The sequence below is a fragment of the Clarias gariepinus genome, chromosome 3, assembly GCF_024256425.1.
Source record: "Clarias gariepinus isolate MV-2021 ecotype Netherlands chromosome 3, CGAR_prim_01v2, whole genome shotgun sequence".
Taxonomy (NCBI): domain Eukaryota; kingdom Metazoa; phylum Chordata; class Actinopteri; order Siluriformes; family Clariidae; genus Clarias; species Clarias gariepinus.
In genome coordinates, this window is record NC_071102.1 from 16,857,331 (window position 1) to 16,885,213 (window position 27,883).

General features: G+C 41.6%; 1 protein-coding gene across 1 annotated transcript in view; it reads left to right on the top strand.

Moving 5' to 3' along the window:
- Positions 1-27,657, top strand: part of nhsb (Nance-Horan syndrome b (congenital cataracts and dental anomalies)) — an 84,960-nt gene extending 57,303 nt beyond the window's left edge. Inside the window, exons 2-12 of the mRNA XM_053493256.1 lie at positions 14,084-14,236; positions 16,116-16,249; positions 16,690-16,725; positions 16,918-16,971; positions 17,445-17,492; positions 19,189-19,251; positions 20,733-20,928; positions 22,736-22,867; positions 23,504-26,464; positions 26,558-26,681; positions 26,840-27,657. Of these exons, the coding sequence (XP_053349231.1) occupies positions 14,084-14,236; positions 16,116-16,249; positions 16,690-16,725; positions 16,918-16,971; positions 17,445-17,492; positions 19,189-19,251; positions 20,733-20,928; positions 22,736-22,867; positions 23,504-26,464; positions 26,558-26,681; positions 26,840-27,434 (4,496 nt within the window). The 3' untranslated portion in view covers positions 27,435-27,657. The remainder of the gene's footprint in view (positions 1-14,083; positions 14,237-16,115; positions 16,250-16,689; positions 16,726-16,917; positions 16,972-17,444; positions 17,493-19,188; positions 19,252-20,732; positions 20,929-22,735; positions 22,868-23,503; positions 26,465-26,557; positions 26,682-26,839) is intronic.
- Positions 27,658-27,883: the final 226 nt, after the last annotated feature.

Genomic DNA, 27,883 nt, shown 5'->3' on the forward strand with positions numbered 1-27,883 from the left:
AGTGCGTGATGAGAATTTGAGAATTCGTAAATGTATTTTATTGAGATTTTATGTGATAGATCAACACAAAGTGGCACATAATTGTTTAGTGGAAGGAAAATTAATTTCTGGCATTTGTATTCAGCTGCCTTTACTCTGATACCCCTAACTAAAATCTAGTGGAACAAATTTCAGATTTTTACTTTTTTACATTTATTGTTTTTCTTCTGCTTCACAATTATGTGCCACTGAAATCACAAAAAAAAAAAACATTTATGTTTGTGGTTGTAACTTGAAAAAAAGGGGAAAAGTTCAAGGTGTTTTGAATATTTTTCAAGGCACTGTACAAATAGTCTTAACTAAATAACTATTTTAATAATTGTTTAAATAATTAAAATGATTCTTTGTTTGTTGTGACACTGATTACGTTTTTATCTGCACAATCTCATAATCATCATGCCAGCTTCCTGCCACTAGTGGGAGGGGTTTCTAATAATTTTATTCTGGAAAAAGAAAACATTTATGCACCTTGACAAAAAAAAAAAAACATCACTTTTTACTTAGGTTTTTTTTTTCATCTTAAGGGCATGGGAGTGTCTGCCACCACACAGGACACGGCATGAAGCAGGTCAAAGGATGATAGAACAGACATCTCTTTCTTCCTTCCTCAAAACACGCAGTTACACACAATTGCATGCCTGGTCATTAAGCCAGGACTGAATGTGTGCTTGTCTAAGTGGGAATGTGTCCCAGAAGCACAGTCTGAGTTTTCCCTGAGTATAGGAAATTGATTTAAAATCTTAATAACCATAATATCAGCTTTAGAGTTGCTTCATAAGATCAACAGTAGGAGTGTGGAAGCAAAAAAGCTTCCTGTAATAGACATAAATAGAGAAACTGTGAATAAAGGGTGATAGAGAAGCATGAAATGGAGTGATTGCAAACAGACTTTAACTCTATCTGAAGTTCATTACAGGGCTGTTTTTGGATGTTTAAAAATATTTAAGTTTAAAATATTTTTTAAATATGTCTGTTAATTTTACAATTGAAAAACAACTCAGACTCTGCATTTTAGCATGCTTGATTTTCTATATTTTGTGATGAACGTCTCGGGTTACTTTGCTGTAACCCTGTTCCCTGAAAAGGCGGGAACGAGATGCTGCGTGAAAACGCTATGGGAAACATCTTGTCATGTTGCCAGTTGTGAAGCATGTGTGTATCAAACACGCCAAATTTTGGCTTATATAACCTCGGTCGGGTGACGTCATCTGATGAGACGCACCTGCAGGTTATAAATAGGAGTGAACCGGAAACATTCCTCAGATTGATTTGTCTGAACGGACGTCCGGTCACGTAGGCAGTGCGGCATTGGGACGCAGCATCTCGTTCCCGCCTTTTCAGGGAACAGGGTTACAGCAAAGTAACCCGAGACGTTCCCTTTCAAAGGCTACACTCGATGCTGCGTGAAAACGCTATGGGAACGAGAATACCAACGCCGCCGCACTGCAAGTGTCTGGACCCCAAGGTTGTGTAGCGTGTGCGCACAAAGCCGAGAAGGTCTCAGAACTATATCTGGGAAGCTGACTCGAGGACCTGTGAGCCCGGAGTGGCATGAACATCCAGATTATAAAATCTAACAAATGTGTGCGGAAAGGACCACGCTGCCGCATCACACACTTGCTGCAGGGGAATACCTCCTGCTAGTGCAGTAGATGAGGCGATCCCCCTGGTTAAATGAGCCCTGGTTCCTAGAGGCGAAGTGAACCCACGCGCCTCATAGGAGAGGGCAATAGCATCTCTCACCCAGTGTAGTGGCGGCCGCCCCCCCGGTTGCGGCCCCAAAACATGTAAAGGCTGCTCTGACTTATGCCACTGGCTGATGCGGTGGATGTAAATCTGAAGAGCACGTACTGGACACAGTAAGTCTCTCCTGCTCCGAAGCTGTAAAAGGCGGAGAACAGAAGGCTTCAAAAACAATAGGGTGCATGTTGAGAATGGAACTTTCGGAAGATAGTTCAGTGAGGATGCAAAATGGTCTTGACTAGCCCAGGGGCGAAGTCTAGGCAGGATGGGGAGACTGACAGATCTCCAATCCTCTCAAAGAGGTAACGGCCATTAGAAAAACCATCTTAAAGGTCAGAAACCTGAGGCGCTGACTTTAGTGGTTCAAAAAGAAGGGTGTCAATTGGCTCTTCGAGGACGATAGATAAAACCCACAAAAGGGACCGTGTCACAGTAACCCCACCAATTAGGACGTGGCAGGCTGAAATAGCAGTTACGTACGTCCTGAGGGTACTAGGGCACAAGCCCGAGGACAATTTTTCTTGCAGAGACGCCAGCACTGAAACATTTCGGCAGTGGACTGGGTCTACCTGCTTCGTTATGCACCAACTTTTAAATACATTCCATTTGAGGGCATAAGCTCTTCTAGGGGAGGGAGCCCTAGCACTTAGAATAGTCTCAATTACGCTGGCTGAAAGACCAGCTTGACTTAGTTGGCCCGTTGTGGCAGGCTGAAATAGCAGTTATGTATGTCCTGAGGGTACTAGGGCACAAGCCTGAGGACAATTTTTCCTGCAGAGACTCCAGCACTGAAACATTTCGGCAATGGACTGGGTCTACCTGCTTTGTCATGAACCAACTTTCAAATACATTCCATTTGAGGGCATAAGCTCTTCTAGGGGAGGGAGCCCTAGCACTTAGAAAAGTCTTAATTACGCTGGCTGAAAGACCAGCTTGACTTAGTTGGTCCCGTTCAGGGACTGAACGTGAAGGTTCCAAAACTCGGGCCGGGGATGAAATATCATCCCCTGCGCCTGAGACAGAAGATCCCACCTCATTGGAATCACCCATGGTGAGCCGTTGAAGAGGGATACTAGATCCGGGAACCACACTCTGGTTGGCCAACAGGGCGCTATCAATAAGAGGCGCAAACACTGTTGATGGACCCTCGCCAAGACTCCCGGGAGCAGAGCTATCAGGAAAGCGCATTAAGGCGTAACCAGGGCCATGTACATGCCACAGCGTCCAGACCCGGGGTAGCTGGAAGAGTCAGAGAGTAGTAAAGGGGACATTTGCTGATCTTGCGAGGCAAAGAGGTCCACCTCTTCTACCTGAAATCTCTCCCAGATTGACTGACTATTTTGGGGTGGGGTTTCCATTCCCCTTGTGTCAGAGATTGACTGGACAGAACAACTGCTCCCACATTCATATGCCCTGGAATGTAATTCGCCCTGAGGGACAGGAACCTGGTGCGCTAGCTTTTTAGCGGCGCGAGCACAGTCCGCCCTGGCGATTAATATATGAGACTGCCATAGTGTTGTCCACCCGCACTAGGACATGGTAGCCTCCCAACTGCTGGAGGAAGTGCTTTAGGGCCAGAAATAGAGCCATCATTTCGAGGCAATTGATGTGCCGCGCGAGAAGATGGCCTCTCCAGCTCCCTTGGGCTGGACGGTCATCTAAGACCGCACCTCAGCCCATAAGGGAAGCGTCTGTCGTTAGCATCTGCGACGACAAGACGAACTTAGAGTGGGACCCAAAGTCAGAAACCGGGGTCTGAACCACATAGGAAGGGTACGAAGCACCTGGCGCGTAACCTTTATTGGGGATTGGCCCTAGAGTAAAATCCCCTGGTTTTTAGCCACAACTAAAATGCTCTCATGTGCAGAAGACCCAAAGGTGTCACCGTGGATACAGCTGCCATAAGAGCTAAGATCTATGATAGTGATGGTCACTTTCCGGTCTAGCTTGATTTCCTTGAGGGTGTTGAGAATGGATTCAACACGAGCGGGAGACAGCTGTGCCCGCTTACGATCGAATCCCATGTGACACCCAATATGTTGTCCTCTGAACAGGAAAGAGCACGCTTTTCATGGCGTTGGGTCTCAATCCTAAGAAACAAAGATGAGCTAGGATGACATGCTGATGTCAAAGCGCTAGCTACTGAGACTGGGCCAGCCAGTCGTCTATGTAATTCAAATACGGATGCCCTGGAGTCGTAAGCGCCAGAACTCCATCCATGCATTTCATATATGTACGGGTGAGAGAGCTAGACCAAATGGAAGGACCCGATACTGGTAAGCTTCGCCCCCGAAAGCGACCTTAGGAACCTCCTGTGTAGTGGCAATATTTCTATATGAAGTAAGCGTCCTTCAATCGATTGTCCCAAGTCAATCGCTTGGTAGGACTTGAGAGCAATCACTTTGACAGTCAATATTTTGAAGCTGTATTTATTTATTTTAGATAGCGGAACAGCCCGCAAAAATCTAAAAATTGGACGTAGCCCCCCGTTCCTCTTGGGAACCAAGAAATACCGACTGTAGTAGCCTGACTCACTGTCTGGTAGGGGGAACATGTTCCATGGCCCCATTTCCCAGCAACTTCTGTCAGCAGATGCGCACTTTCCGGTTTCACGGAAGTGGAGACCACGCCGTTGAAACACGAAGGGTGATGTGAGAACTGCATCCTGTAGTTTCTCTCTACAGTGCTTAGTACCAAGGACTGCTTGGCAGTAGTTTCCACGCTGCCAGTTTCTCTGAAAGGGGCAAAAGTCTCGGCGGCTTGGTTAAACGGGGGGGCAATGTTAGATGTTCGGCATCCTGAAACATGGCAGGAAAAAACGAAGAGCTAACACTTTATTGGAGACTGGTGTTGCCCGAAACACCAGTGGTGGCGGAGCAAAAACACCGACCTCCTGGAGTGCCAGGGAGAACACTTCATTCTCAAAAGGAATTCTGCGTGTCTCTCCCCATTGGGGGCCACCCCCATGGTCCTGGGCACATGAACCTCAGGGCTTCTTTGTGAAGAAGACAATATGCCAGTCTGAGCTCTTTTGAGGCGGATTGCGAAGTGCAGGCACGACGCACCCCAATCTTTACAAGGGTGTGCCCGGCTCAAAAACACTCTCCTTGTGTGTTTCACGCCTTGCAAGCGTCAGACCCGGTTGAGACTGGGTGGCCGACAGTCCCGACTCCTGAGCACGGCGGGGAAGGAATTTCCGAAGGCTTGTTCATATAACTTTGCCTCATGAACCTAGTGGCGAACAAGTTAACGACATCGCCAAACAGGCCGGAAGGCGAAATAGGGGCATCAAGGAGGAATGCGCGATCCTATGCTTAATGCCGCTGAGATTCAAGCCATAAGTCTGTGGCCAGGCATTATTTCAGAACGTCCTATCTTGAAGAGCCCCGCCAGTACTCAAGTCTCTCAGCAGGTCAGCCTGGTAGACCTGCAAAACCGTCATGGTGTGCAATGGAGCACCAACCAGACCTGCTGCCTGAAAAGCTTTTCCCTCCAGGGAAGATAAAAGTCTACACAGCTTGAAAGGAAGTATTAGCTTTTCAGGGAGGATGATGTCCCAGGAGAGAGATAGCCTGGAAGCGTCTCTTCTATCTGGGCGTCATCATATAACCCCGTGCTTCCACCTCAACTATATTTAAACAAATAAATAAAGTAGATGGCAGGAAAACACAGAATAGATACAGCTTACTCCATGAAAGGGTTAACTCATATGGAGATTGCTAAGAAAAAGGGAGAGAGCGTTGTTGAGGCTCCGCCCCCCGGCCACCCGACAGAACTTGCCGTTTAATGTTTTTTTTTTTTTCTTTTTTTTAAGTGCTTGGGTGCTATTTTCATCTCCGCGGAGCGAGAGAGGATGTTTATCCTTGCCCATTCACAAGAAGCGCAGCGCGCGCTTGCGAGCGGACAGAGGGATTTCCCGATCCAACGAGGAAGTGAGAGATAGGAGTTTTAAATCCATCTCTCACAGCTCTGCTGGATACACGTGTTTTAAGCCCCAGAAATGCGCCGCGGCCCGGTGCTTCTCAAGGAATGCGCGCGAGCACTTTATTCGAAGCAGTAAAGTGTAGAGATCGCCCTCCGATATGTTTATTTAGACACGGAGGGACATCTCAATTAAAACTCTGCCATATCGGTGAGTTAAACACTTTCTTATTTTGCTGGTTTAAACACACACGCATACACAACAAGGTCAGTGAAGACAAAAGATCTGAGGAATGTTTCCGGTTCACTCCTATTTATAACCTGCAGGTGCGTCTCATCAGATGACGTCACCCGACCGAGGTTATATAAGCCAAAATTTGGCGTGTTTGATACACACATGCTTCACAACTGGCAACATGACAAGATGTTTCCCATAGCGTTTTCACGCAGCATCGAGTGTAGCCTTTGAAAGGGAACTGTGCTTGTCTGTCTCCTGCATTGCATTGCATTCTTCCGGCCAATAAGAACGCACGAACTGAAACATCTACTGTATGTTCGGGACCTTCTTTAAGCATTTCATGTATATTTTCAGGCTTTACCCATTTTCATTTCTAACAAACAAAATACAGTGGTACCTCAGCATATGAATAAAAATGAATTAAGAATTTTTGCCCTAAAGACTGAAATTTTGCAAGAAATTTGGCTCTGAGTGAGTGCCGGCTAAGTTGCACGTACGTCCAGAAGGCGCTCAAAACTGACAAGCAAAGCGAAACCTAGTTTTTGTGAATGTTTTTGTATTTTGTGCAAGATTTAGTGAAGAATCATAAGTTATGGTTAAGTGAGGTTTAATGTCTTTATATTTCATATTTTACTTCATTTATATTCTTTTGTGTTAAGAACTCACTTATAGAACAGATACATTCGTATGCCGAGGTACGACTGTAAGCCGGAATTATACTGTATGTAAGAGCGGCTTTTTACAACGACATCCTAATATCCTTATATATTTAGTGAGCTAAAAGCTAAAACACAACTAAGAGCTGAATACGGTTAGGTTAGAGAACTGGGAGGAGTTGACCATTAAGTCAGGGGAGGATCTCTTGATATATGAGGTCACTATAAGGTGAAAATCTAATTTGCTTGCTTAAGACTCAGATAATACAAAAATGAAAAAAAGAACAGCAGAGATTTTTTTCCCTCACATTTTTTCTTTGAACGGCATACTGTCACACCCGGAGGAACATCTAAAGGTTTTAAATTGACTAAAGAGTTGATTTTTCATAATAGGTCCCTTTTTAAGTTAATACTCAATTCGGTCTGGGTTGCCAGGGTTACACGTAGTGTATATGCAGACACTGGCTTTCTTTTGTGGTGTATTGTGATTGAGAGAGGGAAATGGGGATTACATGTGGAGTGGATGATATCTGGACATTAGAAATGTGTGCGCACCACAGCAACCTTGTTTTACACACAAATGGCTTTTAAAGTGTTTTTAAGGCTACTTTGTTCTTAATGTCATCCATCCTTGAAAAAAATAGTCTATGCTCAGGAGCCACTGCTGAATGCTTGATCAGGAAAAAGTTTTGGCTTTGGCCCATGTGAACATGTGCAAGTTTTGGACTGCGTGTAGAGGCTCAAACTGCCAGTCACAGTAGTCGAGCCTGTATTTGTTGGGCTAAAAGTATGACTGTGCTTGGCACCTCTAACTGTGTTAAACACTCACCTACCGCAGGAGCCATTGATGCCAAGGTCATAAGCATAAGAGCTTAACAGGGATTAGGAATGAAGACAGCAGGGATGCTCTCTCTCACACACACATACACAGGTAGACATACTGAATTTCAGTTTACTGACTGGTACAGACAGAGTAAATGAATGCCTAGGTATGTGTAAATGTGTGGTTTCTGTGGACTGCTCTGGCAAATACGGCATGACTTCATTTTAGTTTATACTACATGTGGCTTTGTGTGTTTTCTCATGTTTTTTTCTATATCTGTAAATCTTAAAGCTACTTTAATATACCCCTATTTCACCTACGCGTTTTTTTGCGGTGGCCATAGGTACGGTTCATCATGACCCATTGCGAGTCTTGGCTCTGTGATTACGTTTCCATCTTTTCGTGCAAAAAAAACAACTTTGCGGAACGTCGGCGGGCAATCGCAGCTGCTCACGTCATGGTGCCTAACACCGCATCTTAAACTGCAAAGGTGAGATGGGGGTAATACAGATGTAAAGGCACTTCCAATATTGATCACACTTTTAGGACCGTGACTAAACCCTACAATTTTCCAGCTCCCCATTCAGACAGTCCTTGTGCCTGGAGGATGTGCCAATACTTACATTATATCGTTATGGCATATCAGAAGAGAATGAAGTGATAGAGAGTTATAGAGATGCTAGAGATGCTTCGTTTTTACATTGCAGTTTATTTTAATTGTGTGATAACATGAGTTATAGCAGTGACCTGCTTAATCTTAATTATGGCATTATGTGCCATGGTGAAGTTGCCTGACATGTTCCTTTATACTGTAAAAGATCACTTTAGAACAAGTCAACAATTAGTAAGAAATCAGATCAAATTTTTTTCCCTGTTCTGTCACGTCTTAAAGTGGCAAACTTTACAATCTGGAATTGATCTGGACTCGTCCTGAAATTCTGAAAGTTCTATAAGGGCTGTGGGCTTAATGTATTCAACTGGTAGGTTGTAATTGGTAAGATAATGGCTTAATGATTAGCCTGGTCATGTCACACCTTGCCTCCGGTCTGATTGTGATGACTTTACATGTTCTCCATATCCTCAGTATGTTTCCTCCAGGTACTTCAGTGTCTTCCTTTTAAAAGTCCAAACACATGCCCTGTAGGCTGGCCCATATTGTTTTTACATTCTGACGAAAAAGCACAACTTTTAAGTTATTGATAGCATCAGTGTTAATGCAGTGTGTGAATGCAGTAATCGCACTCGCTCTGATGGAAGCAGGAAGCGTTGGCTCGCTAAGCTAAACACACTTAAGTTAAATGCCTAAAGCTAAACGTTCTAAAGTGTGGCTGGATTTCACATCAACAGATATGCATCGACATGCCAATATGCAACAGAAGTCTTTGAACACTTGGGTGTAAAATTTTTAAGTGGGTTGTATTTTGCCAGATAAGGGGGTCTGCAATAGAATTGCTAAAATTTGAGGATGATTTGTAGTGGACCAAGAACATATTGCTGTTAAATTATTGTAGTTGGGTTTGTTCTTATGTAAATTTGTTGTGCTTTGTATTTACAATGGAACCTCGGATTACGAGTAATTCGGTTTGTGGATGTTCCGCAAGACGAGCAAAAAATTTTAATAAATTTTGACTTTGAAAACGAACAAGTCTTGGTTTACGAGTAACGAGTATCATGTAGTAAAGTATATTCATTTTTTTTTTGTGGATCTATTTAGTTTTTTTTTTTAAACACGGTATCAAGTCAGGCACCGTTTAGGCACCGGTACCATTTAAAAGTATAGATTTTTACCGATATCATAAAAAACCCAATTGATACCCAACCCTTCTGTCATGGAGTCATTGGTGTTCCGACAAGCGATAAAACCTCATATTATACTTATAAAGGATATCCCATGCATTGTAAGAAATAAATGATAAAAACTGTAGTAGTGCTAAAAAAATGTGTCTGCCCAGAAAATTGTTCCCGTGTTATCAGTGACTATGTCATAGAATCATTCATGATGTTTTTACAAATTAGGGAGACAGCTGTCATGTTGCCATGTTGACGATGTCATGCCGAGTCTATTACACAGACTGTCCATCTCTGTTTACTGTGGATCACACACTAGATTACAGTAGCCTACCCTGGCGCCCCTGACAACCTGGGTTGTTTATCGGAGACATCATGTGACAGCCTTGAGTTCCAGGGTTAGCTTGAACTAAGTAGGAATTTTGTCTAGCACAGGAATTCTAAAGTTTATTCTAAAAAAAAGAGGTTAAAGATTAACAGAAATGTCCTACATTCTTTTTCCGCATCTTTTATCTTTTTTCCTCAAGTCCTCCTGTTTATTGCTTTCTTCCGCCTCTCTATGATGCATGTGAGTGACTAAAAATGGAAAAGTGCGGATGTAAATTTGCACACTAAAAAAGATTTTAGTTGAGAGTCGAGGCTTATGTCATGATGTCTGTGTCTGAGCTTAAGTAACAATACCAGTAACCAATTTTTCAGGATGTTCACATTGAGTATGAATATTCTCACATTGGTGGGTTTTATCATGTAAAAAAACAATTGTTAAAGTTTTTTTTCCTGTGGATAATTTCTTGAAAGATCTATTATTTCTTTTTTTTGGGGAGTGTGTACTGTATGTAGTTTGCCACAGGCAGAGAGCTTACAGTGCTGACCATGCACCTATTGGAGAGAGCAAAAGAGGGGAGAATGAGAAAGGGGGGGGGGGGGGAGAGATGGATAGAAAGCACAAGAGACAGAAAGAAGGCAATAGGAGCAGGTGCAGAGCTCTGATCTCTCCATTTGGGCACCGCTAGCATTCTGGTGTTAGCTGCCCCACGGAGGAATGGGCAACTCGCACAGAAAAACTCCCATTCTGGGCCTGCAGGAGAGGAAGAGGAGGGTAAAGAAGAAGAGTAATCCTGCAGGACAGGGGGAGCATGCTGCAGGTAGGACGCCTATGCGTTTAGTACATGCTTGAGCAGAAACTAAAGGCCTCTGTCTTTGCAGCAGATCTTAAAACTAACTCGTTCCTCGCGCTATGTGCTGCGTGTCAGACGTCAGTCGCCATAATTAATGTGTGGAATTAGTGCTGCTTTAGAGCTGTTTGTATGTCTAAGTGATTGTGATTAAAACAGCACTCATTTTGCCCCTTTCCGTATCTCACCATATGGTGGATTCGCTTCAGAGACGTCCTAATTCAGAGCTGTGTCGGACTTGTGCTCAGTAGAGGTCAGATTGTTGCTCCGCAGCGCTGGTTTTATGATAATGCAAAGCAGAAACTGAGTGATACGCTGAGTAATAGAGTGTGTGTGTGTGCTGGGAAACACTGCAGCATCTGATCTGATTTGCTCATTAAGACACACAGCTCAGGAGATAAGTGCATGTGGTAATGAAAGAAGTAAAGTGATAGAACAGGAGATGCAAGACGGCAAGTGGAGAAAAGAAAGGAAATAATTTAATACATTACCGACAGAGAGAGAGAGAGAGAAAGGAAGTTCAGGAGAGGATATTGAGGGAAATAAGCAGTATGAGAAAAAGAAGTCAAGAATTGCTAAGAGCTAAAAACGGTCTGTATCACTGAACATACTGTCTTTTTATTTTAAAATCAGTACACTGGTGTAATAGACATCACCTTATTGCTGTCATTAGAAATGAATTCGTTATCGTTGTGTTTGTTCATCACTTTGTTTATTAGACACCTAAATCTGTGTCTCAATTTTATGTAATGTCTCAACAATTCACTTTTTCACAGTTTAGACAATATAAAAAAGAAACCAGGTAATGGAAATAAATTAGCTACAGGATTATGCTTGGCAGATTCTTACAACTGCAATATGTCCAAGTATTTACAGTTCATGTACAAACTGGATTTATTGCTAGATGTTGGATGGGAGTAACAGTGCACCAATCCAGCCAAGACATCCTCCAATTCATGTTTAGCACTTTATACATCACCAACACGCCAAACGCGATTTATTTATTCAATTATTCTATTTTTCTTTTTTGCATAAACCCTTAAGAATTCATATACACACTACAGAACTCATCATTTATAAAAACACAAGCACCACAGATCCGTGCCAGCTTTTGTGGATATTTTAGGTAGAACTAAACTTATCACTCACTCATTGTCTATACTGGGCAGGAGGCTTAGGGCATGAGGCAGGGTACACCCTGGACATGCTGCCAATCCAAACACACATACTCTCACTCACACACGCATTCAGACACTACGGGCAATTTAAGAACACCAGTTGACCTAAACTGCATAACTTTAGACTGTGGGAGGAAACCCACCAAGCACGGGGAGAACATGCAAACTCCATGCACACAGAGACGGGAATCAAACCCGGACCCTGGTGGTGCAAGGTGACAGTACTAAACACTATACCACTGTGCCACCAATTATCATCACTTTTTTGTGTAAATTGTACCACTACTGGAATATGAGAATGATGTCATATTACGACATATTATTATTATTATCATCATCATCATCAAAAGCATATTATTATTATTTTGGTCATAGAAACAACAACCAGAAAAAACATAAAAACATGATCATGTGTTTCTGTATATATTTATGTATATATGTATATTTATTTTTTTAAATAACAGCTAATCAAAAATGACTAAAATACTCTGGGTTTTAATTATCTCAGATTCAAGAAAGGTTTTTAAAGAATTACAACATATTAGGTAGGATTTAATTAAATTGCATTATTTTGGCCACACACCTATAAAATCCACTCGAGGCAGTTGCATGATCGCTGCAATGTCTTAGTGGTGCAACAGGTAGCATCACAGCTTCTGAATCACAGCTTCTAATTGACATTTCCAAATTGCCTGTAGTGTATGATTGGGAGCGTGTGTGTCTTACCGTAATTTCCGGACTATAACCCGCACCTGGCTATAAGCCGCATCTAGTACATATTTTAAAGGAAAAACCATTTTGTACATACATAAACCGCACCTGACTATAAGCCGCATGTGCCCACATTGAAACATGGAATATTTACAAAGAAAGACGGTACACAAAAAGAGTTTTCAATGTTTTAATAACATAACTTAGCTTTTCTTTTTTTTTCGACTTTTTACATTGCTCCAGTTCTTCCCGCTGCCGTTTCCAGCGTCTCACCATCGACACATCTATGCGAAATTTACGTGCTGCAGCTCTGTTTCCATCTTTATCGGCCAGCTCGATTACTTTTAACTTGAAAGCTGCGTCATATGCTTTTCTTTTTGCATTTTCCATGATGAGGGTAGGCTTATGCTAATTTTATTCATGTACAAAGCGCGCGAAGTTACCGTACGTTAAATTTCTTCTTCTATGGTGTTTATTAGCGGTTGTGACTTGCGTCTTCCTCGACAACACATGTCTCACTCTTACCTTTTCTGCTCGAGCGCCCCTGGCGGCCGTTAGAAAAAATGCATACATTAGCCGCATCTCTGCATAAGCCACAGGGTTGAAATTGTGTAACAAAAGTCGCGGCTTATAGTCCGGAAAGTACGGTATTTATATAGTGTGTGTAAGTTTTTATGTCGTATTTTTTTAAATACATCTTTAAGCATGATGTTGGAAGGAGAAAAGAGAGGCAGTTAATATTATCTCTCTCTTTTGTTCCTGCTTACACACACACTTTTGCTGTGTCTGTTTGTTGGTAAAAAAAAAAAGGACATTTCTTGTTATTGCTGGCGATTGTGGTCTGATAAGGATCTGCTAATTCACTGTAAATTAGATATGAAGGGTTGCTTAGATACGGCTGACTCTGGGCTATTCGTGGGCACAGCCGCACGGTGCATACTGATGGGCAGATGCTGCTTTAAAGAGGAAAAAGAGTCAAGAGGGTTGGAGAGAAGATGGTCTGCTTTTTTTTGCCCTCTCTCTTTTGAGGTTTCAGAAATCGGGGGAAAGAAATTTGAACTGTCTTTTGATGTAGATGTGTGAGTTGTGTTGAGTTCGAGTTAATAATATGAATCAAAATACGTCCAAGTAATTACATTTCGTCTTTTTCAACAAGAATTAATATTGATAATTCTAAAACCTGTTAGAAGAGGTGACAGAGCTGGATCTGGGCGGAACATTAGGGTTTTTCCACTCCAGCCTTGGAAAACTGTGTCATGGAGCTCACTTTGTGCACCGGGGCATTGTGTCAGGGAAAGGAACTTGCAGGAGTAGAAATATACTTGCTTGTGAAACCATGCAGTCAAATGGAACCGTTGTGAGAATATTTGTTACATAAAGTACTTTCCTATGTACTGTACCGGACAGTTCCAGTAGGGGGCAGTATAAAGAATTCAGTCAGACAGTTTTGCATAAAATAAACAAACATACTGTAGTTTCCATGTTGAAATTTAAGACACATAATACATGCAGGGGTAATACTAGTCCATACAAGGTTTCCGCCATTTTTTACGTGCCTGTCGTTGCCCCACCAGTTATTGCATCTTGTGGGCATGGAGCATTAATTTCTGAGGACCTGCACAAGCTAGGCACAAAGCAACTGCGGGATACACAAGGCAGCCCATGCATAGTTTAAAGCAACTATATTTACACCCTATAAGTTTCAGGGCTTCCGAATTTGTGAGTGAATTTTTGTCGTTGTAGTGCATCTGAAGAAGACCTCGACTTCTCACCATATTTGTCCGTCTTCGTTTGTGTGCGTCTTTCTACAGCGGTGTCGAACCTGGACGCAGAGAGTAAGTTAACATCCCACTATCAGGCCCCATGGCATCAGCAGCACAACTTGTTTCACCCCAGCACACGGTTGCCATGTCTGGAAGAGCTGCACCGCCATGCCCAGTTCAGTCTACGGGCACTGCACAGAGGTAAGCCGGTATAGTTTCTCATTAACTGCAATTCACTCTTAACTCTGCTTTACTGCTTTGATAAAGGATATTCTGTTAGATGTTCATTGAAAGTCCAAATCGAATCTCTTTTTACGTGCTAGGGCTTTGTAAGTGCAGCTAAGCATGGGTGGCAGAAGATGGAGGTTATGTGAAAGGTGGTACTCAAAATCATCTTTATTGTTACTAGATTCAAGCACAAAAGGAACCTTATAGCCTTAAGTGTTAGTCCCTTTAAAATATCAGAACAAAAAGTTTTGTTGTCACTTTGTTTAAACTTATCAGCATGAAGCAATTCTATTTGCAAATCCTTTGTAGTAATCACTGTCACATTGCACTTCCAGGGTCCGGGCTCGATTGCCATCTCGTAGAGTTTGCATGTTCTCGTTATACTTGGTGGGTTTTCTCCAGGTACTCCGGTTTCGTCCCACAGTCCAAAAATATGGTTAATTGGTGTTCCCAAATTGTCTATAGTGTGTGCGTGTGCATCCAGGGTGTACTCCGCCTCATGTCTCAAGTTTTCTGGGATAGGTTCCAGCCCCCCGCGCCCCTGTATACAGGAGAAAGCAGTATAGATGTAGAGTGAGTGAGTGAATAATACAGCATACCAAGTTTTGCAAGTAGCAAGAGGATAAGTGTATAATACCTGGCCTATGCTGCCCCCTAGTGTTTTTGTAATTTCCACTTACCAATACAGTTAAGCTTTTGCTTCTTTGCTCCATGTAGGAATGTGTGATTTTATTTAAATTAATGTCACATGTGCTTCTCAATTTTATTCAAAGCAAACACTGTAGAGCTTGTAAAACTCAGCATGGTGTCTCCGTTACAAAAGTCCCAGGTTCAGCTCACTCTCTGATCTATCTGACGGTCAGTGTTAACACAGAGAAAAAGCAAAAAATGTTTATTTACCTAGAAATTGTTTTGTCTGCCTGAAAGTCCAAGAGCGCCTCCAAGTGAAAGGAATTCAGGGTTACAAGGACCTGGTCTTCACTGAGCCAATCATAAAGCTGTGATGAAGTGCATAATGATGTATGTAACCGTAATCAGCACAAGTCATTTGTCCCCAACAGGATGTCTACAGGACAATTACAGCCTGGACAGACCTATTAGGGATGTCTTCACAACCCACAAGCCCTAAAAACATCCTCATACTAAAGTAGACTTCAAGGACTGATTAGTAATGTCTTATTTTCCTGACTATTTCATGAATAGACATTGATGTTGTGTTCAAGGACAAGCTCAATCTTTAGACATTTCTTGACAGCTGTGGAATCGACAGTGCTATAAGCAGATGTTGATGAGTCACCGATTCTTATTAGGGTGGAAATCTGGCATTGATGACTGACTATATTTGATGTTTCTGGTGTGGACCAAATGCTTTGTAGAAATACTGACGGTACCTTAGAGATGACAAACTCAGACCTGCATAAAACCGAACCGTTGTGCAAAAAAGCTCTATAGTACCACATATAACAGTGACTCGGTGGAGTAGTGGTTAGCACTGTCGCCTTGCACTTTTAGGGTCGAGGGTTCGATTCCTGCCTTAGGTCTGTGTGCATGGAGTTTGCATGTTCTCCCGGTGCTTGGTGGGTTTCCTCCTACAGTTCAAAGACATGCAGAATAGGCTGATTGGCGTTCACAAATTTCCCATGGTGTGAATGACAATCGAGCTGGCACCCCAAGCCCTTAAAGTAACTGCAACAGAAGCGATGGATATATCTCCAGGATGGAGAGTATCTGTCGCCAAAGTGTCAGGTGGAACATGGATGGACTAAACCACAGATAACTGGGATTTGTTTTCCAGACATTTGTCCACCCTTCTGTTCTAATGTATTGCTAATCCAAACTGTCCCCTATACAGAGCAGCGTCAGCGTTCAACCAGCAGAGAGCGAAATCGAGTCACCATATCCATCTCGGTGGCTCCGCCCATGCCCACATTCCCCTCCCCTCACTCCATCAGGAGGCAGGACCAGAAGAGTCGACACTCACGTATGGTAAGTCTTATTATACATAGTAATTATAGTACAACACTAGTGCCTATGAAGGGTGTTCAGATCAAACTGGGACTTTTCATTGTCCAGAATAACAGAACACAGTAAATACACTAACGTACTTATCCCAGTGTATACTCGTGCTTGGATACCATCAAGAAAATTTTTAATGTATGCTGGAGACATGATCAGACTGCCCGATTCACGTTAAAAACACTGAGAGATTTCTTCATAGTCCTGGTTTGACATGAACAGCCTTGTAAAATGGCGTTTGGGCTTTATATGCTGCTTGAAAATATTGTAAATGAATTAACATTTGCTCACATGTATTGTCAAATTTTTATATTTTTTTAGTAATGCAATAATATTAGTATTAATATAATGTATTATAATACATTAAAACAAGTTGTTTTAAGCTTTTTTCCATTGTGTTCATGGCGCAGGTGGACAGAGCTGAATATCAGACGATGCAGAGGAAGGTAAGTGACATGGTTTTTAATGTCCAGTGATCAGCTGGCTCTCAGAAACACTTCTGACCCACCAATATGACATTTGATTAGTTATTTTTTGCCATACCTCTATTTGATTAGTAATGTTTGTATGCTTTCTGGTCTGAGTTATACTGAAATCTCGGGATCCTACTTTTCTTTTTCCCTTAACACTTGGAACAGGAAATAGGCATCAGAGAGTCAGACATGCAAACTCTCCCCAGGAAAGTTATCCAGGTGCTGTTTTTGCTATAACGTTGCCATTTGGATTCATAAGAAGCATGAACATCTTTTTTTTTTTTTTTTTTACAATCCATGGTGCCTTACCAGCGTTTTCCCCTTTTTATATCCCGCCTAAATAAATCAGGACAATCTTGATTTCACACTTTTTGTCAGTTGATTTTTATAACTTTGTAATTAAATACAAAAGTTAGAAGTGTAATTTAAAAAGTCATGCGTTCATTCCCAGATGTCCGGATTATTATTATTTTTATTCCTGCATGGGTTACAATCATCACACATGCATTTTTGTAGTGCATTAACCTTTGTTTTTACTAATTTTATCTTTTAAAAAAAAAAAGGTTAATTGAATAAATGTGATTGTCATTGAATGGAAGATTCTTTCAGAAATCATTACGATATATACAAAGTCTCAAACCAGACTTATGGTTCTTTATGTGCAATTTATTTATTTTTTTCTCATAATGCAGCAGGAGAGACCTTCGAGAGAGGTAGAGCTTCAGCCAGCACAGAGAAAGGTAAATGATAATGGAAAAGATCTAAATTTCTTTGAAAAATGGTTGAAGTTTATTTTCATGTATTAGCCAGGTCATGTGTCATAATATATGCAATATAAGAATTTTGTGTCCTATTAATTTAGTCAAATTGGTCCAAAACCTTTTAACTTATTCCAAATCATGTGTTCTGTATTATTGTTCTTCTTCTTCTTTGTCTTTCGGCTGTTCCCTTTAGGGGTCGCCACAGCGAATCATCTGCCTCCATCTAACCCTATCCTCTGCATCCTCTTCTCTCACACCAACTAACTTCATGTCCTCTCTCACTGCATCCATAAATCTCCTCTTTGGTCTTCCTCTAGACCTCCTGCCTGGCAGTTCCAACCTCAGCATCCTTCTGCCGATATATTCACAATCTCTCCTCTGAACATGCCCAAACCACCTCAATCTGGCCTCTCTGACTTTATCTCCAAAACATCTAACGTGGGTTGTCCCTCTGATAAACTCATTCTTAATCCTATCCATCCTTGTCACTCCCAAAGAGAACCTCAACATCTTCAGCTCTGCTACCTCCAACTCTGCCTCCTGTCTTTTCTTCAGCGCCACTGTCTCTAAGCCGTAGAGCATTGCTGGTCTCACCACTGTCCTGTACACCTTTCCTTTCATTCTCGCTGATACTCTTTTATCGCACAACACACCTGACACTTTTCTCCACCCATTCCAACCTGCCTGTACCCGCCTCTTCACCTCCTTTCCACACTCTCCGTTGCTCTGGACCGTTGACCCCAAGTACTTAAAATCCTGCACCTTCTTTACCTCTGCTCCCTGTAGCCTCACCGATCCTCCTGGGTCCCTCTCATTTACACACATGTATTCCGTCTTGCTGCGGCTAACCTTCATTCCTCTGCTTTCCAGAGCATACCTCCACCTCTCCAAATTTTCCTCCACCTGTTCCTTGCTCTCGCTACAGAGCACAATGTCATCTGCAAACATCATAGTCCATGGGGACTCCTGTCTTACCTCATCTGTCATCCTGTCCATCACCAGAGCAAACAAAAAGGGGCTTAGAGCCGATCCTTGATGCAGACCCACCTCCACCTTAAACTCTTCTGTCACACCTACAGCACATCTTACCACTGTCTTACAGCTCTCATACATGTCCTGCACCACTCTAACATACTTTTCTGCCACTCCAGACTTCCTCATACAATACCACAGCTCCTCTCTTGGCACCCTGTCATACGCTTTCTCTAAATCTAAAAAGACACAATGCAACTCCCTGTTACCTTCTCTGTACTTCTCCGCCAGCATCCTCAAAGCAAATACTGCATCTGATGTACTCTTTCTAGGCATAAAACCATATTGCTGCTCACAAATGCTCACCTCTGCCCTTAACCTAGCTTCCACTACTCTTTCCCACAGCTTCATTGTCTGGCTCATTAGCTTTATGTTCTGTATTATTGTTATTATTATTATTATCATTATTGTTATTATTAATAAAATAATAATACTTTTTGGAAATATGAGCTTCTTTTCTAACCCATATAGAAAAGAAAAAGAATGTTTAGTGTCATGATGATCTTCCCTTGGGTCATGCTGCCATTATTATTATTATTGTTTTATTATTTTTTTATTATTCATAGTTGAGCCATGTGTTTGTTTGTTTGTTTGTTTGTTTGTTTGTTTGTTTGTTTTTTGTGTGTGTGGTTTTTATTTTTAGCATGAGTGCTGTCGTTCCACTTCCCCTCCAACTTGTTGTGTGTTCATCCCCTGGATGCGAAAGGTATTCTCCCTGCAGTCTGGTTACGAATGGGTATCATTAAGGGCAAGGGTCTAGGGTTCAAATATAACATTTTCTATGATGTCATGTGTCTAAAAAATTATGCAGACTAAATTAAATTGTTAAAATAAGTTTTACATTATGTCTTTCTGAGTTTACTTCATTTTCTTTTCTCCAACGCTTCTTTTAGTAGAGCAATTCTGGTAGATGTACTTCTCTAAATGGCTGCTATGCCTTATGCTGTCATGTCTTACTTTGTTGCATTTCATTCAAACTTCTGTTCTTAACATCTTCAGCTGTCTTAGCAACATACAAATATACACTCTTTGGCCAGTTGGATCACATTTTCCGTCAGAATTTCCTTAATTTTATGTGGCATAGATTCAACAAGGTGATAGAAAATATTTTTTTGGTCCACATGATGGCATCGCGCTCTTGCTGCAGATTTTTCGGCTGTGCATCCATGATGTGAAACTCTTCTTTTTTTACTCTTCTTTGTGCATCCATAATGTGCTCTATTGGACTGAGATCTGGTGACTGTTGAGACCATTTGAGTACAGCGAACCCACTGTCAAGAAGTTTGAGATTATTCTAGCTTGGTGACATTTGCGGCATGTTATTCGGTGGTCATAAAGGGATGGACGTACTCAGCTAGAATATTCAGGTAGCCTATAACAATTAAACAATGCTCAGTTGATGCCCAAAATGTACCAGGAAAATCTCTTCCACACAATTACACCACCAGTAGCAGCCTGAACCATTGTTACAAGGCAGGATACAGTAGATTCATTCATTCATGTTGTTTATGTGGCATTTTCACCAAGAGAACTGATGCTCACTGGATATTTTCTCTTTTTCAGACTGTTCTCTGTAAACCCTAGAGATGGTTGTTTGTAAAAATCATAGTGGATTAGCAGTTTCGGAAATACTCAGACCAGCCCATCTGGCACCAAGTCAATTAAACCACCTTCCTTTCCCATTCTGATGCTTGGTAGATCACCTTGACCATGTTTACATTTGGACATGGCCTAAATGCATGGAGTTGGTGCCATGTGATTGGCTTATTTAGATATTTGCATTAACATGTACTGGTGTACCTAATGAAGTGTGTACATTCAGCGAAATGCTTTAAAGCCATTGTTTATCCAGCAGGAGATTTTAGAGCTTCTACGGTGAGGAGCAACCGTGCTGAAATCTTTGACACCCTTTCCTGTGTTCTTTGTTGTACTAATGGAACAGGATCTTGACCAAATTCCTGACTCTGGATATTTGCCTGACAGTTCCCCATCTGTATTTCCTTTCCTCTCCAGCTATTTCTGCCTCTCTTTTATCTCTATTCTCTCTGCGTTTCCTTCCTTAAAGGAAAAATAATATGTAATGTTTACATGCTGAAAACCTGGTTCCTGCCTAGGTTGAATGCATTTGTGTGCTTTCATTTTTACAAAGCCATTCCATATAACTCATCTAAAATTATTTTGACTCAGGTTGGAACCAATACAACTACAGATGGGGAGTTGGTGGCTCTGAGCCACAGACCCAAGTGTCCCGTTCCAAACATTCCCACCACACTGGACAAGCAGACCAACTGGTCGAAAGCGCTACCACTCCCCACACCAGATGAAAGAATAAAGAATGACTCTCAAGTCATCTCATCCTGCATCATCCCTATAAATGTTACTGGTATAGTTCTGTTTATAATTCTACTATATTAATATTGTGAGTGGGTGCCAGTTAAATTATTATTTGAATGTAGTGCATTTTTAAAGTGATCTGGAGTATGTGAGGACTTCATTCCTGAGTAAGCATAGAACATATGTAAGATCATAAACACGCGATGCATGGGAGCCAACAAAATTTTGTAAGAGGCTAAAGATTTTTTTAACAAACATAATAACTGGTTAGGATCTAATATATATATATACAGTACTGTTCAAAATTCTTAGGCACTTGGAGATTTCTGAGGCTGGTGACTCAAAATGAACTTCTTCTCTGCAGCAGAGGTAAGTTTTGGTCTTGCTTTCCTGGAATGGTCTTCATGAAAGACAGTTTCATTATGGTGCTTGATGGGTTTTTTAAATGCAATGCTTGACAATACTGTTCTTGCAAGAACGTTTCCAGGACAGCTGACCTTCATGTCTTAAAATAACAACTGACTGTTGCTTAGAAAATAAATCCAAACTTGCACCCTAATGTTTGATTGGTACTGTGCAAACGTCTTAGGCACCATAATATATGCTGTACCAATTTTGTTATACTGTATATGTTTATCATGTCTGCATAATTACAATCAAAATCATTCAATATTTTCATATATAACTTAAAAATGAATAAATAAATAACATTACAGGAGAATATATGCATGGCTGTAAAAAAATTTATGCAGAAATGTTTTCAAAAGCATCTTTTGCTTATGCCATATGTGCCCAAGACCTTTGCACAGTACTATAAGTGAAACAGTTTTTAGGTTTTACTGAGCTTGCTGGAGAATATGAGTTCTTCTGGTAACTTTGTCACACTCGCTTCTTTCTATTTTTATGCAAATCCCAGGAGTGTTATAAATTTTTAAGTTATATATGGAAATACTGAATGATTTTGTACATAATTAGGCAGATATGATAAACATATATAACAAAATTGGTACAGCATATAATAAGTTTAAAAGACTTTTATATATACTATTATACATATATATAATATACTATATATATAGTTTTTCACCATTCTTGAACAGCAAGTGCACTTGCAAAACCCATAAAGCACCATAATATAACTGAAGACCTTCCCAGAAAATCAAGACCAAAACTTACCTCTGCTGCAAAGTAAAAGTTAATTTAGAGTTAGAAGCCTCAGAAATCACCAGTTAACAAACAGCACCTCAGATTTGAGGCATTATGAAGGCTTTACAGAGCATAAGTATCAGGCACATCTCAACATCAACTGTTCAAAAGAGAACAGTTGCATATTTTGGATGCCTTCAGCATTCCTTTACAGTGTAGAAAGAAATCTAATAAAAACAATCTGGAAAAACCATGGAATTAGAAGGGGTGTCCAAACTTTTGACTAGTACTGGGATTTTGCACAAAAAAAGGCAGTAATGTTTTGCCAAGGCCAGCCATGGCTCAACAGTTAAGGTTCTGAGTTATTAATTAGAAGGTCAAGGATTCAAGACCCAGCAGTACCAAGCTGCTATTATTGGGCCCTTGAGTCCCCCTTATCTGCTCCAGGGATCCTATAAAGTTGACCCAGTGCTATGACCCAATCTTCTTAACAAGTTTCTTAACAAGATATTTCTGGAAACGTATTTCATTCTGCTAAAATAAATATGTGAAAAAAAGTATTTTTCTAGATTTTAAAGCTGTTTCTCAGCTACTTTTAAATGTCCAAAAACTTGTTGTATATCTAACACTGTAAGGCCTGTATTAATGCAAAGAAGTAAGAAGGATACCTTCACCTGTTTTTGAAGCTACGTATATGTTTTGGATTGCAGGTGCAGGATTTGACCGAGAAGCCAGTGCTCGCTGCTCATTGGTCCATTCCCAGTCTGTGTTACAGCGGCGAAGGAAACTAAGGAGACGGAAAACTATCACAGGAATTCCCAGACGGGTACAACAAGACATGGGTATGAGATCCTGATGCACTGCTCATTTAAATTAGGGTTGTTTGTTGTCGTTATTTGTTCGTTTACATTTTTCTGCAATTTATAAAGCTGCAAAAGAAGGTACCATGTAAGAATAACAACAACAATAATAATAATAATAATAATAATAATAATAGCTAAAAATTATAGCTTGTACAATGCTTTTATTGCTATTTGCTCAACAACTAGCAGTAACATGGATAACCCCTTAACCACATTGGTTTGTAGGACCTTCATTAATAACATTATGTTGTTGTTGTTGTTGTTTATAAATATTGAACTACCATCTATTAAATAAACATGTTTAAAATCAACTTGTTTATTCTTGGTATCATTGTGCAGGCAATAAATAGGAATAATATGATATATTATGTGAAATTAAAAACTGCTGACTTACTCACAATACTGGGATCCTGTGGTATTGTTCATGATTTAGCAAATACATACTTACAATTATCTTTTAATCAACATTGATGCTAATGACTTAAATATAATGACATAGAGATATGGTATTTGTCAATGACTTTGTTAAATTATTGTTAAACTTTTTCTCGGTGTATCTAATTGATTAAATCAGTACTTGAATGCTATTTGTATTGTGCTCTTAAATTTTTCCAGATTCAGATGAATCTCCTGTGGCTCGAGAACGATCTGTGGTAGCCCATGGCAACCCACAAATGTCCCTCTACCAGGAGGAACTGTCACTTAGTGGACGGGCGCTAAACACAAAGGACTCTGGCTGTCAGACTGATGACTTCTTGATTGCTGCTCCATCTCGAAGGCGAATCCGTGCACAGAGGGGCCAAGGAATTCCAGCTTCCCTCTCTCACTCCACTGGTAATATCACTTCATTACCAGATCGCTCTGATGCAGCCTATACCACTGCTTTGGGAACTCGTTTGCGTTCAAGAAGTTTGCCCCGAGAAGGAAGTCGACTACGGGACAATGATCAAGATGACAGTGATGATGATGATGAGGAGGAGGAGGAGGAGGATGATGAAGAGCTCTCTCCTTATGAGGCTGAGGACTTTCTGCCAGGTTCAGGACGAGGGATGATAAAGGATGGGGAGGAGAGCACTGATGACCAAGCCATGCCAGATCTCAAGTTGGAAAGTTTAAAACTTATACAGCATGGGGGTAGTTCTGAAAATGCTTGGATTGAGAGGGGTAGGTCCCGGTTTCCACGTAACTCTGATATGGGAAGCTGTGAGATCTCCTCCAGTTCAGACACCTTCAGCAGCCCCATCCACTCAGTTTCCACCACAGGTGTGCTTGGTAGCCAGATTGACCATAAAGAAGACCATCAATCTTCAAGTGGAAACTGGAGCGGAAGCAGCTCAACATGCCCATCGCAGACCTCAGAAACACTTCCACCAGCTGCCTCACCGCCCTTGACTGGTTCCTCACACTGTGATTCTGAACTGTCTCTCAACACAGGGTCTCATATAATTGACGATACTACTGGATTCATAATTGACCCCTTCCACATGGACAGGTCACAAGGTCAGGGACACAGGTCCAGTTCATTCACCTCTTCAGCTACAGATCAAATGGATGATGCAGGTGTTAGTACTGCTAGTGATGGGGAGTGGAACTGTAACCAGGACCAGCAGGATCAACCTTGTCCTCCAGACTTTAGCCCAAAGGGCTCACGGGAAGATGAAAGTGGCATAAGCTGTCCCAGTTATTCAAGTGGAGAAACTTATGAATGCTTTAGTGGGCAACCATCGGGTGAAATATTAGAGAGTTCTACACTTTACACTGTTGACACTGAAGGCTTCTACACCTCTGTGCATTTGGACTGTGGTCTTAAAGGTAGCAGAAGCTATTGCAACTATGCAGCCCTTGACCCTGACTGTGGCCCAAGTGGGAACATTGCACCTGGTATGGATGAATACCCTCAACCAGATTACAAGGAAATGAGTACACATGGAAGAGGATGTGTTTCTTTAAGAAAACCAAAGGCTAAGCCACCCCCACCAAAACGTAGCTCTTCTTTAAAGGAAACAAGCAGTAGTACGGATGTTCAAGAGCAGAATGAACCAAAGATTAATAGTGAGCTGCCCCTGCCTTTGTCTTCCAGGGAGATGAAGCTGCAGCTGGAGTTGGCTGGTTCTGACAGGCACCTAGATACTGCAGGTCTGTGTGACAAGCAGCTTGGCACCTGGGGTGTAGAGAATATCAGAGATATGCTAGACTGCTCCTCTCCATTTAGTTCTTCTGACACACATTCCTTTAAGGATGAGGGTGCTGTGCAGTCAGACTATGCAGACCTTTGGCTCCTTAATGACTTGAAATCTAGTGATCCTTACAGGTCACTGTCTAACTCCAGCACAGCTACGGGTACAACAGTTATTGAATGTGTTAAGTCACCAGAGAATCTGGAAACTCAGGCCTGTTGCCCCAGGTCCAGGCCCACCTCACCAACACTTCCACCACATGAAGGTGACCTTAGAATAGGGTCTCCTGAAAAACTTGCAGCACTGGCATCCCCATCAAGTGGATACTCCAGTCAGTCAGAGACACCTACATCTTCCTTTCCATCTGCATTCTTCCCAGCTCCCCTGTCCCCAACGAGTGGCAAGAGGAAACCCAAAGTGCCAGAAAGAAAATCATCACTCTCCTCTCTCCAACAGCAGCAGCAGCATTCAGGCTCTTCTTGCAGGAGAGATAATGATTCCCAGGCACCACCTAGTCACCTTGACCTAAGTGCTCTTCACATCAAGCCCTTTGCCCACAGGAACCAGATACACCTCCTTCATCAAAACAAACAGAAAGCAGCTGCGGCAGCAGCTGCATTAGCGGAAGCACGTGCTGCCGCGAATGCAGAAGCATCCAGCTCAACCCAAACAGTTATTACTGCTACAGTACTGAAGTCAATTCACCTGCGATCCACTGATAAGCCAGCAGAGAGCATTTATAGTTCTGAGCATTCAAGTGCTGATCAGTCAACTCGACCCAAGTGTCCGACAGTCACAGTTGAGGCAGTGACTGTGGACAACAGGCATAACAGGAAACCACCAGCCTACAAACCCCCTGCTGTGCAGCACTGTGAATCTCAGTGCTCACCTCCAGAAGCCATCGTTTCACAACATGAGGGGATTAAAATAAGGCAGGAAAAGCACGGCCCAGGAACATATTGGGCCATGACGGCATTTAGAACTCCTGTGCAACCAACCAATGAACAGGAAGACTTCTTAGCCCCAACAGCCCAGGCTTGTGAGACCCGTGATGCTCAGCAAGAAGCAGAGTGCAGAAAGTATACCGCTGAGGAAGAAGCATTGTCAACAGAAAGTGATAATTGTGAACATAACCAAGAACCCAGACAACAACCTCTGGCGGAAGCCAGTACACTGTCTCCTCCTGCTTACACCGAAATACGAAGGAGTGACTTTGTACTGTGCAACAGCCCAGATAAAGTGCCTGCCAGAAGTTTAGAAGCCTCATCACGCACTTGCATAGTTGTTGAAAATAAAAACAAAGAGGAGGCCTATGAGACATGTGTCACTACCAGAAGTGCCTCACATGATGGACACGAGGACGAGTCAACTCCAGACACAGAAGACTACTTCAGCAAAGGTAATACAGATTAAAACATATTACTAGAAATGCATGAATGTATTTATGTTCTATGTATAGTGTTCAACATTACATACAAAGAATTTTTCGCAGACTCAACGCCTAGTGACAATTCAAATTCTCCTCTAACTGATGACTCTAAGTGTGATGATGATAGTTTATTCCCTTCGCCTAATAAACTACGCACGACTGAAGATCTGTTTGCCATGATACACAGGTAATTTAAAAAAACAAATATACTAAATGCAATATGTACAAAATGCATGATAATTATTATATTATAATATTTTTTATAGTATATGTCATCCTGTAACTGTATGTAAGATGTCTCCTGATGGTTCTATACAAAATGTAAAATTTCCAAAATTACCTTAGATCAAAGAGGAAAGTTCTTGGGAGGAAAGACTCCGGAGAGCTCAACGGGAAGAGTCGTCTTAGCGTTGCTCCTTCTACTGGTCCAGTCAATCTTCCTGTAATGTGTCCAGTCACTCCAACTCTCACAACTCCTGCATCTGGTTCTCAGAGAGCACCAGGACCCATTTACCGGAATGCCAAAAAATCCAGCACCTCCAATGAAGAGTTTAAGTTACTGCTGCTAAAGAAGGGCAGTCGCACAGATACCAGTTACCGCATGTCTGCAACAGAAATTCTCAAGAGCCCCATCACGCCAAAGTCCCTAGGTGACCTAGAGGCTTCCAGGCAAACAGAGGAACCATCTTCACCAATGGAGTCTCCAGCCAGCACAGAGCCCCTTCCCAATACTTTCCCCAGGACAAATATTGAGGGTTTCTCAACAAAGACCCTTACTATGTCCGCTGCCTCTAGGCAAGGTCGTTCTAGGATCCCACCTGCAGCCAGCAGCAGTAGGTACAGTACTCGCAGCCGGCTATACACTGCCCCAATGCAGGCAATCTCTGAAGGAGAAACTGAAAACTCTGATGGAAGCCCACATGATGACCGCTCCTCCTAGTGTGGAACTATATGTCTTTGCTTTTGGCATTTTTGGTTTTCTATCAGTCGCAAAACAATAAATTCCTCCCAATGGTCCATAAAAAAAATACAAGACAGAAAATTAAATTTGATATGTGGGCATATGCATATATTAATATATATTTTCCTCAAATCTATTCTATCTTAAAATTAAGTAAAAAAAATCAAGTCCCCTTGTTCACTTTGAACATTTTGCATTCCATGAATTGAATTAGCTTATGTTTCGATCAGTCTTAAGCTTTCATTTTCATCAACTTGTGGTACCCATTATTATATTATTGATCCTTGATGGATATTGATTCCTTAAAAAAAAACAATAGCCAATCCTTTCTCTTTTTCACTCTGGGAATTTTTTTTAGCTTTTTGTTTAGACATAGAAAACGTATCCATTTTTTTTTTTCAGATTCCTTTATCATCATACTCACAAAG